The sequence below is a fragment of the Phoca vitulina genome, unplaced genomic scaffold (genome assembly GCF_004348235.1).
Source record: "Phoca vitulina isolate PV1807 unplaced genomic scaffold, GSC_HSeal_1.0 scaffold5, whole genome shotgun sequence".
Lineage (NCBI taxonomy): Eukaryota > Metazoa > Chordata > Mammalia > Carnivora > Phocidae > Phoca > Phoca vitulina.
Genome location: NW_022589708.1, coordinates 61033198 through 61045247, shown reverse-complemented (window position 1 = coordinate 61045247; position 12050 = coordinate 61033198). Strand labels below are relative to the sequence as shown.

Below are 12050 nucleotides of genomic sequence, written 5' to 3'. Positions count from 1 at the left end.
GGGGTTGGGGGGATATGTACACTAGTTTTAATGATTAGTTTTCCTTATCAGTTAAATGGTGGAAATAGTTAAGTTCCCTGCTTACCTCCTTGGGCCACTTTTGAGGACCATATGAGTCATGTTTGCCTTCCTAGTCATTCATTTTCAAACATTTTTGATGTTAGCTTTTTAAATCCTTTTAGCTTTCAGGCCTTCCTGCAAAACTGTAGGGTGGGCTTTCTTACTACCCCATTTTACCCGCAGCTAAGAAAACTGAGGCTGGGGTTTGCTCCGACATGGCTGGAATTCACACCCAAGACTGTCAAACATATGCTCAGTAAATTCACAGCAAGTAAGGTGGACAGATATTTAAACAAATACGGGAAAATAGTTTTAGAGTATAAAGCCATGCACAAGTGTACCATCAGGGCATCACTGCTGTTGTCTTTATCACAATGATTAATATTGTTGTTGATGTTGTGTGGTTTAACATGATATTCTTTGCCTTAGATAAACTGAAAAAACACATTTGTTTTCTGGTATAAAAGTGACACTTGTTTGTTTTTTTAATTTAAATTTTCGTAACTGGAAAACATACAGATAGCCTCACCCATAGGTAATCTCAATTTTATGTATTAATACATGAGTAAATACTCATGTAAATGTGTATACATACAGGTTTAACAATGAGACATGGACCCTTCCTCAGGGGTTTTAGAGACTGGTGCCCATCTGCCTGGAGTGTTTCATGTGGGATCTTTTCTTGAGTCAAACAGTCTCTTCTGACCCTCCCTCCCTTATGAACCTCTGATATCCAGAGATTTCTCAGATAAGAATCGGGCCTGTCTGGGGCGCCTTGGTGGCTCAGTTGTTAAGCGTCTGCCTTCGTCTCAGGTCATGATCCCAGGGTCCTGGGATCGAGCCCCGCATCGGGCTCTCTGCTCGGCGGGAAGCCTGCTTCTCCCTCTCCCACTCCCCCTGCTTGTGTTCCCTCTCTTGCTGTGTCTCTCTCTGTCAAATGAATAAATAAAATCTTTAAAAAAAAAAAAAAAAGAAAAGGGCCTCGCAGTGACTCATTCACACTGTATTCAGGAGGATATGGAAGGTTCCAGAAGCACTGCCACCTCTTCTTGTGTCCTGCCTCGTAAATGTTGTTGCCTTGAATGTATTTGCAGTTAGAAATATTGGCGAAACCAGAGTGAGTACTGATATTCTGAAGTCCCAGAGACAGCTAGAGGTGACCTACTAAGGTTTGAAGGAAGGCTAGGCTCAGACTCAGTCAAGCAGCCGGGCTCAGTGTTCCTGGCTGCTCCTCAGCCTCCTTACTGTGCTCACTCCCTTAGCTGTTAGCTTCTTTGTTACGTGGCAAGTAAGATGTGGCTCTTTTTCTGTGTTTTCCGCGTTTTGCTTTTTTGCGTTTTGCTTTTTCCGCATTGTAGTCTCTTCCTGTAATTAGCATGGCTAAAAGGAAAATGTAAACTTAAATATTGTTTTAAAAAAAATAGCCTGCTGGACTTTTGAGCTGGATTTAAATCCCAGCTGTTATTTAAATTGATTTGTGACCTTTGATGAGTCTGAGACTGTTTCAACAGTAAAATGGTGATAAGAATACTTATTTGTAGAATTATCTTGAGCATTAGGGATATAAAATGCCATCCTCATAAAATAACACTGAGAATCATTAACTATTTGCTCTTACTGAATCTGCGTACATATGAAAACAGCAGGACGTCTCTGTTTTTTGAATTCCATTAAAGTTCAGGTGCCCAGAGTTGTATGGGGCGCAAGTTAGACACTGGAAGGGTTATGTGCTTGTAGGACATTTCTGCCTCTTGAATTGTTAAGGGTGTTACACAGCTTTCGAAGTGAAAGAAGTCTTCAAGGGTAAGTTGGGCCAGTGGTATCCTTAAGGAAGATGGGGATCCCAGTGGAGTGAAGAGATCTCAAAAGTGGCTAGTGTGTCCTTGCATCATGCATGTGGTAGGTTGCTTTTGGACACAGACATTTTCTACAAGGCATGTCATTTCTGGGCTTTTCAGTTTCGGTCTGGCTCTGAAACCTTTCGTCCAAACATGGCACCCCATTTCCAGTTTCTTCTTTATACCAGACTGACCTATCTGCAGATCTTATTTTCCTTTCCTAGCTCCACCTTAGTGAATCAACCCTTTATATCCCTTTACCCATCTTTTATTTTATAAGCCCTGGACTCACAGCAAATTCCATGTGGCCTGAGTATGTAAAGAGTAGCAAAGAATTGAAATTCATGTTTGCATTCCCCTCTGTGGAAATCCCCCCCCTCTTCCTGTGTTGCCAGTCCCTTCTAATCCGGATGCCCACCATACTAATAGTTTGTTAAAAATTTAAAACCTAGCAGAAGTTCTTCCCCAACCTGTTGGGCTTGCCAAAGAAGTCCCAGACATCTGTCCTCAAGAAGTATATAGTTTAGTGAGGATTAGGCAGCACTGGGGTTCCCTAAGGTTTTCCCTGGACACGGTTTGTTCCCTGGACCCCCTCTCCACTGTCCATGATTGCTTGATGAGCCCTTAAACCTCAACGTGTTTGTTTGTTTGTTTTTCGAACTCATTAGAGTTTTTCCCCCCAAAGATCCTCTTAATTGAAGAATGGAATTAAAAGCACACATACACGCCATGTGTGTACACTTAAAAACTATTCAGATACCCAGCAACTGTTACGAGGTTGCTTCTAAACCAACAGAGACTCTAGTGTTTCATAAAGTTGTGTTACATGCAAAAAAGCTTTATCTTTCGTAACTACTTGTCTTCAGAAACCTGCCTGTCTAGAAGAGGGACCTCTGAGTATTGTTTGCTACAAACAAGTAGCTTCCAACGCTTCTGCCAACCTTTTTGGCAGGAGCATAGAATCCATAATTCTGGGATTAAGAGCTAGCATTGTGGTTTGGGGTTTGGGGAGTTTTAGCTAGACCTACCTAGGACCAAGCAAAATAAGTTGGATAGTAAATCATTAGGGGTTTGTTTTTCCAACAGACGAGGTGACTGAGGGTTATGTTTTGTTTTAAGGAGGCAATTCTGTTTATTAAGACATATTAAAGTGAGCATCCTTGAATATCTTAGTTTTTCTTTCATCTTTTTCAATTAAACAAGTATTTAATACCAGTTACAATCCAGTCATTGTTCTAGATCTTTATACTCATGTTGTTTTAATTTTTAAACTAATTATTTTTTAGAATTTGGTAATGCATGTACATTATACATTAGGTTATACACTGAAAAGTAACTCTTCCTTCAGCCCCTTCTTGCCTCAGCCCTGGATCCTCCTCAAACTCTGTACCAGTTTCTTACGTATTCTCCCAGAGATAGTCCATGCATATGCAACCAGCTACGTGTATAATATTCTTTTTCTCACAAATAGTGCTGGCAAGCTATGATAGACTTACTTTGGTGGCCCTCCCAATGAACTACACGTCCTTGTATTTAAGCCCTTCTGTAATTCTCTCCCATATTGGCTGTGCTTGGCCATGTGACTGGCTTTGGCCAATGGTGAATTAGTGAGTGTGATGCAAGTAGAGGCTTGGTAAGTGCTTGCACATTGGGACTTGTTCTCTGGGAATGCTCACTATTGTGACACTGCTGCTCAGAACCCAGAAACCAGCAGCTGTGAGGTACCCAACCTAGCCATGTGGAGAGGCTTCACGGAGAACTGAGGTCCCTGTGCATGGCAGCCAGACAGTAGCCAGCCTCAACTGGCCAGCCATGTGAGGGACAGACCGTCTTCTTGGAAGTAGAACCTCCAGCCCCATTGACACCACTCCAGAGGATGCTCTGAGGAGCAGAGACCAGCTTTCCCTGCTGAGCCCTGCCCACATTGAAACAATGTGAGCTGTCATTCTGAGGCACCAGATTTGGTTTGTCTTGCAGCAACAGATAACAGAAACTCTGTATTCACTATGTATTCTGTGACCTGCTTTTTTTCACTGAATGATATATTTGATAATCCACCTATTTCAGTAGATACAGAGTTACCTCATTCCTTTTTTAAGAGCTGGATACTATTCCTTTGTACAGCTGTGTAGTAATTGAATTAATCAACCTCTTATTGATGGATATTTAATGTTTCCAGTTCTTTGCAGTCTTTAATATCTTCGCTGCATGCTTGCTTTTATACATGAACAAATATATTTATTGAGTAAATTCTTAGAGGTGGAGTTGCTGGGTCAAAGAATATTTGGCTTCATCATTTTCATATGCATTGCCAAGTTGCCCTCATGAGAGGTTACCCCCCAACCAGCTCTAAGGCATGAGCGGACGGTGCGGGCCCCAGCAGTACCACAATGCTGTTGAAATGTCACATTTCTGCCTTGCTATTGTTTTTGCATATATTGAAAAGGCATTTGCATTTCCTTTTTGATGGACTGCCTTTTTTTCTGTTGGATTGTTGGCCTTTTTCTTCTTAGAAGGAGCTCTTTGTATTTTAAGGAAATTAGCTCTTGCTTAATCCGAAGCAAATCTTTTCTCCCCCTTCGTTTCTCATTTATCTTTTTCCTTGGTTAGAGCAGTGTTTTCTGCTAATTGTGGTTAGATTTATCAGTCTTCTATAGCTTTTGGATTTTCCTGTTTTTCTGTTTCTTTTTTCATATTTAGACTTTCTCCTGCCTGAGATTATAATGGGCATTTTCCTGTGTTTTCTTATTGTATTATTACTGTTTTGCTTTTTACATCTTCATCTCTGAGCTACCTGAAATATCTCTTGATAAATAGGTTTCAAATTCTATTTTTCCCAGTTGTCCATTAAAACTGTTGAGCCATGTCATCCTTATATACTGCATTTCCATATTTATACCACAGGTAATCTCAGTATATGTATTTAATGCAATAAACTCTTGAGTTACTATCCCATAAATTACTTATTTTCCTTTTTCTGTACTATTTAGGAAATACTACAGTGAATATTTTTTTAAAAACAACTCTTTATAATTATTAATCCCAGACTAGTTTAGGATTTCTTTTGTGGATGTACAAATGAACATTTATAGTTTGCTTTGAAAATTGTTTAAACTTCCATTTTGTTAAGCTGCTCAAAAGCTGAAGTTGGAAAGATAGGTCTTTTATGCACAGGGATACAGAGATCAATCCATGTAATTGAGATTCATCTGGAGGTATAGGTAAGATTGTGAAGGCACAGAGAGTGACATGCTTTTTGATCATGTACCATATAGAAAGGCCTGTTCCTGAATTTGAGAAGCATGTAATAGTACTGGTATAAAAACTATATCTAATCAGGAGTGTGGGAAGGCTGGGACCCTGCGAAAAAAAGAAGATTTGGTTTTGCTAATAGAATGGCTGAAGCCAGGTCATTATGGGAAGAAAGAAGTCAGGAAATTATGCTTGTGTTACAGTACATTAAGGAAATGCGTCCATTTAATTCAGGGAAGCCCTTGTGATTTATAGGTAACGACTATAACTGTCCCAGGCCCCCAAGGGGACAGTGCCACTCAGTGGAGGCAGAACTGAGAAGTTCCTCCAGCCTTCCCCCTCCTGCCCCTCTAGGTCCAGCCACTCGTGCTCATTTCCCCTGGCTCACGGAGCATACTTCCAGACCTTTTATCACAGGCCTGTGGTCTGACCCCACAGGGCCTGGGAGGTCTGCATTTGGAACACGTGCCCTGTGGTTGTTAAATTTAACCCCTGCTAAGAGAATGAGATGGACACCCCTGGAAAGAGAGACAGAATTAAGGTGCTGCCCAATCTACATATGTGTGTTGCAGCAGGATCCAAGCTCTGCAGGGAGATTTCAGGGATCAGCCCCAGGTGGGCCTGCCACGCTCGTTCTGTGCGCATGAGTGGTATCACGCTCTCTTCATTCCCTAGAGAAACCTGCACGTCTTCTAGGTAAGAAAACACATTTTGCCAAGGTGGACAGTTGATGTCTAGGTTCAGAGTCACAGAACGTTCGAGCTAAAAGAAACCCATCGAACCATTTCATTTGGTCAGTCATGTTTTTACAGCTTTCTTTGCCTGCATTTTATGATCTTAAACTCTCGGGCTGGTTTGACACCCATGGCATTGTTTTCCATTTTCTCAGCGCCAGACAAGCTGGGATATTTCAGCAAATATTTAGTTTCAAGGATAAAAAAAAATATGTTCTTTCTTTTCCCTTTAGATCCTGTCTAAACTTTCTCTGCCCGCTCGTGCCGGGGAGCCAGCAATGAAGCAGAGTTTCGCCTTCGACAATGTTGGCTATGAAGGCGGCCATGATGGCGTGTGCCCCCCTCAGACGACCAGCAGCACCATCAGCATTTCGGGCATGACTTGCCAGTCGTGTGTAAAGTCTATCGAGGGCAGGATTTCCAGCTTGAAAGGCATTGTGAGCATTAAGGTTTCCCTGGAACAAGGCAGCGCGACCGTGAAGTACGTGCCGTCCATCCTGAGCCTGCCGCAGATTTGCCGGCACATTGAGGACATGGGCTTTGAGGCCAGCATCGCAGAAGGAAAGGCCGCCTCCTGGCCTTCAAGGTCCTCGCCTGGCCTGGAGGCCGTGGTCAAGCTCCGGGTGGAGGGCATGACCTGCCAGTCCTGCGTCAGCTCCATTGAAGGCAGGCTTGGGAAACTGCAAGGGGTAGTGAGGGTCCGAGTGTCCCTCGGCACCCAGGAAGCAGTCATTACCTACCAGCCTTATCTCATCCAGCCCCAGGACCTCAGGGACCATGTCAACGACATGGGCTTTGAAGCTGTCATCAAGAACAGAGTAGCGCCCGTAAGCCTGGGACCCATTGATATTGGGCGGTTACAGAGGACCGACCCAAAGACACCTTCGGCTTCTGATAACCAGAATCTCAATAACTCTGAGCCCTTGGGGCACCACGGGAGCCACGTGGTCACCCTGCAACTGAGAGTAGATGGAATGCACTGTAAGTCTTGTGTCCTGAATATTGAAGAAAACATAGGCCAACTCCCTGGGGTTCAAAATATTCAAGTGTCCTTGGAGAACAGAATCGCCCAAGTACAGTACGACCCTTCTCGTATCACTGCAAACGCCCTGCAGAGGGCCATCGAAGCTCTTCCACCTGGGGACTTTAAAGTCTCTCTTCCTGATGGAGCAGCAGGGGGTGGGGCAGGTAGCAGGTCTTCCAACCGTGCGGCCCCCGCCCCCGCCCCGAGAACCCAGGAGCCGGGCGTGTGCAGTACCGTGGTGCTCGCCATTGCTGGAATGACCTGTGCGTCCTGTGTCCAGTCCATCGAAGGCCTGGTCTCCCAGAGGGAAGGGGTGCAGCAAATATCAGTCTCTCTGGCTGACGGGACCGGAGTGGTGCTCTATGATCCCTCTGTAATTAACCCGGAAGAACTCCGAGCTGCTGTTGAAGAAATGGGATTTGAGACTTCAGTCCTTTTTGGTATGTAGTTGACCCATGTGAAGCGCACCCTGGGGTCTCCTCCTTTCCTTGGGCTTACGACATAGTGCCTGCAGGGTGGGGTGGGGGGGCCACACTTGCTGCTCACTTGTCAGCAGGGGCGACCAAATTCTGCAGCTTGTGTCAGGGTAGAAGAGAGAGAATTTTCTGGTGTGCAGATTTCGCCTCTCGTGTAGCTGGGACTAAGATGTTAAGTTCTTCGTTTTTTTCTGAACAGAACTCTGATTCTGTATTCTTTTTAAAAAAGAGTTCTGTGAGAACATCAGGACCTTCTCTCTCCAAAGGAGCCATCATCATATTCTGAGATTTCTCTGCTGAACAGAACAGTAAAAACAGAACCTTAGTCTCACCAGCTGGAGCCCATTCCGTGGAAAGCGGGAATTAAGGAGGCGATGCAGTGATGGTCGCCCTTGCCCTCCTGCTGGCTGTGGGAAGAAGTGCGCCTTTCTGCCGTGTGCCGGGACCTGTGCGCGGTGGGCTCTCCCGAGAGCCTATGTCATAGTGTGGCAGGAGCCAGCGAGGGCAGGGGACGGGGACCAGGACGCTGGAGGCAGCTCGGGGTGCTGGGGGAGCCGAGAGGAGCGGCCTGAGTGTGAGGACTCAGGAGGAGGTGAGACAGGCCGGACAGCAGGTGGGCCACTCCGAATGGGCTGCATGTCCAGCTGAGGCTGGACTTTACTGTAGAGGTGAGGGGTGTCAGCGGTAGGTTTTAATCGAGGGGCAGCGCAGGTGAGCTCACACTTGAGCAGGCCTGTCGGTGTCGGTGCAGTGTGGATTGAGGCACAGAGACCGCACGGAGGCGGGATGAGAGACGATGTGGGGCTGGAGAGCAAGAGATGGATTAGAACGACATCCAGGAGGTTGCAGCCAGCAAGCTTGGTCCAGGTGAGGGGTGTGATGGGACGGGCCGTGGAGGAAAGGGAGAGCCTGCGGCCAGCCCGAGCTGCGTAGATGCTGGAGGACAGCAGAGTATTGGGTTGAATTCCGGGAGAGCGGGGCTGGAAATGCAGATCTGGGTGGTGGGAGCCGTGGGAGATGACAGAAGGCCAGGGAAAGTGAGTGTGACCCGGGATGGGCAGAGGGAAGAACGTGATGGCAGTGGTGTGGAAGGAAGGGTGTCTAGAGAAGGAGATTTTCACAGACGAGGATGGCACCCTGGAAGTAAAGGAAGCTGTTTCAAGGAGGGGCCTTACGGGGTCTCAGGCTCCATGTAACTAGGAGGAGGAGGCTCGGGCGAGGGGGTGGCCAGCTGCATGGTTGGGGGCGTGGGCACAGCCCTCCAGGAGCTTAGCCGAGGAGGGATGGAGAAGGTGATAGATACGTAGGGGGTTTGCAGAGGCTGAAGATGAGGAGGGAGGGCCGGACACGCGAGGGACAACTGTGTGGGCAGCAGTGTTTCCAGGGCTTCGCGCCCAGGACACAGGCCCTTTGCGGCCATGCGAGTTGCAGGCCGGGCCAGGCCAGTAGAGTCCCGTCAGTCTGCGCTGCAGCCAGCCCGGCTCCAAGAAGGGCTTGTGGGCGAAGACCCGTAGCCGCGCTCAGGGCCCGCTGGACTTGGGTTTCCCACGTCCACTTCGCGGTGGCCGCCAAGATAAAGTGTGTCTCCTTGAAAAGTTCGCTCTGTCTTGGTGCTGCCCTGCACCCACACCCTTAAAGGGAGTGGGTAAGTCATGTGCAGTGACTTGGCCCCGTTCTGTACTTTGTCTTTTGTACCAAGTTTCAGGAAGGAGTTTTTAAACAAAAATCAATAAGGAAAACACAATGGAACAGTAAATCCTGTACTTAAAAGGTAGGAAATGTAATACAGAGTCATCATCTGCTGTATTCGTATGAGGTTTCAAGTCTTCCAACAGTAGAATCGGGTTGTTGGCAGTAAGAAGAAATTTGCATTGAATTGCATAATCCAGAATAATTGGATTTGACTAAGTAAGTGTAGAAAGAAAAGAGCAGTGCTTTTTATTGGCCAGAATTATGAGAATTATGTTTTTAGCCCAAGAGGTATTTAGTGTACTAGATTTAGCAAATAAAGATATAGGACACCTAGTTGGATTTGAATTTCAGATAAGCAGTGAATACTGTTTCAGTTTAAGTGTGTCCCATGCAATATTTGGGACATACTTATTAATATAAGTATATATAAATTATAAAATATATATAAATTATAAAATAAGAAGTTATTTGTTGTTTATCTGAAATTCAAATTTGGCTGGGCATTTTGTATTTCACCTGGCCGCCTTTAAAATTTAGGATAAACCATAGTGTGCTGGTGACTATCTTCATAGCCACTTAAATGCTACAAAGGCATTATTTATATTTGATTGGTCATTCTGGAATGATCAGGAAGAGGAGCTCCTTGAACACAGTCTTCAAACCGTGTTGTTTCTCCTTGGACTCAGCAGCACCCAGTGCATAGTAGGTGTTTGTGGGGGGAGTGAAAGAGAAAGAAGAGGCTGTGACAGGTGGGCTCATGGGGTAGCTCAGTGGCAGGGTTGAATCCGGGGAACTACTCAGAGATGGTAGAGAGAGCTGAATCACCAACCACACAGGGAATTAGAAGGAAACCAAGAGATGACTGAGAGCAGAAGCTGGTGCCCCAGCAGGAGGGTCCGAGGGAAGAGGGCGCCACGAGAGCCCGGGGGCTGAGGTTGCCTGGTACCAGCTGGCGGCCCTGGAGCTACTTAGAGGCTGTGGCCAGGAGCTGGGCTCCCAGTAGATAGAAGGGAAACGCTTCAGGCTTTCCCTCTTTCTGTCCTATCGTTTCCCACTGGTTACCTCCCACGTGCCAAATTTAGAAGCCAGTTAGCAAGGGAACCTGGGAAAAGTGGTTTTGCAGGGTCAGCCCCCTTGACAATAGAGCAGGGAGAGAAAAGGGAATGGTCTGAGAGCACATGGGCAAGTGGCAGGCGTTGAATTTCAGCCAGCTTACTGGGCAGCTGAAAATACCTTTAGACCTGGTTTGTGTCTAGAAATTAGCTCTGCGTGTGTGCTCTGGTTTGCATGGTAAGTGCTTTTTGAATGAATAAATGAACAGATGAACGGCTTTATGAATATACCGTGAGGGAAAGTCCTCTGTTACGTGTAACGTGTTCCCTCACCCTTTCGATGGGCAGTGTCCCTCTTGGGGCACTGTTCCCTCATCCCAGCGTGTGTTGCGGGGCTTCTGGGTCCCAGGCGCTGTGCTGGCTGCCGTGAGTGCTCAGAGACCGTCCTGGACCTGCCCACATGTGGTTCACACTCTAACAGGGAAGCACATCATCCAAGGCAGGTTGGAATAAATGTGACAAGGAAAGTGTAGGTAGAACGCTCTTGAGATTCAGAAGAGGAGAAGTCCAGTGTCTGGACTTGATGATAGAGGTGACTTTGGAGCTGGGCTTGGGTCAGACTTCAGGGTCTCAGCGGGCAGAAAAGGGCAGGACTGCACCAGACAAGATGGAGGAGACCCAGCACAGGCCCTGGGCGGGAGTCCTCCCGCTCTGTCTTGGGAGCAGTCTGGCTTGGGTGGAACTTGAGTATAAGTAATGGGAGATAAGGTCAGACAGGCCAGCACCCTGCTGCAAGCCACCATCCTGTGTGTCCTGGATCCTGGAAGAGGCTCGGAAATATTCTCCCTGCTTCTTGCCTTTCAGCCTTACAGTCTGTTTACTACCTAGCATTCACAGTGTTCCAGTTACTCTGTTGAGACTCCGAAACCTTCCCATCTGTGTTGTGAGAGGGAGTCCTTAGGGTGATCTAGAAACCCCCTCCCTGACTCCCTACCTTTCTAACCCCTTCCCAATCCTCATAGCAGGCTTGTTCTCACCTCAGGGTCTTGTACTTGCTGTCTCCCGGGTCTAGAGTATGCTTCCCCCAATATCCACATGGTGCATTTCATTTCGTATATACTCTTCTGGACTTTTCCCAAAGCATATATAATTTATAATTAGAAATGCATAGATACATTGTATTTGGTAGATTGCATTATACATGGTGGTTTTGTAATCTCTTTCACCCTGCATCATAACATGCTTATAGGTCCATCCATATGTCTGCATCACCATGTTCAGCGGCTGCATAGTGTTCTGTTGTATGGATGCACCATAACTCAGTCAGTTTCCGATTGGATTGTTCTCATCTACTTTGTGTGCATATGATTGGACATAATACTGATGGCGATCTTTGAGGCTACATTTTATGCACATACTTAGTTATTTCCTTATGGTAGATACCTGAAAGCGTTAATTATTGGGTCACAGAATATAAACTTTATTTCATTCCATTACAAATACTTATTGGGCCTCTACCAAGTGCCAGGCAGTTAGAGGTACTGTTTTGATAATATTGTCAAGTAGACTTCCAGAAAGCCAAATCAATTTACATGCCCACCCATAGTCTTAGCGTAGATGGATAAAGAAAAAGGACTTGTTTGGGTTTTGTTAGTTTATTTCAGCTTTCTTTAACAATCTCCAGAAGCTCAGAATTTAGGTGAGTTAAATTCCAGTGTGGGACAATGGCAATGTGTAAGTTGTAGGTTAGTAAGGGAGTACAGAATTCTCTGTAATAGTACAAATATTGTTAGAATTGTTGACCACAATATTTGGATAGAAAGGCAGGTGAATCCAGGAAACAGGTGATGGACTGGGAAAATAGGGAGGGGTTGAACAGGTGCAGGGGGGTTGGACAGGTGCAGGGGGGTTGGACAGGTGCA

General features: G+C 46.0%; 1 protein-coding gene across 1 annotated transcript in view; it reads left to right on the top strand.

Moving 5' to 3' along the window:
* ATP7B (ATPase copper transporting beta) overlaps positions 1-12050 on the top strand; it is a 71886-nt gene that overhangs the window by 24509 nt on the left and 35327 nt on the right. The window contains exon 3 of the mRNA XM_032403091.1: positions 6118-7348. Within this exon, the coding sequence (XP_032258982.1) occupies positions 6163-7348 (1186 nt within the window). The 5' untranslated portion in view covers positions 6118-6162. The remainder of the gene's footprint in view (positions 1-6117; positions 7349-12050) is intronic.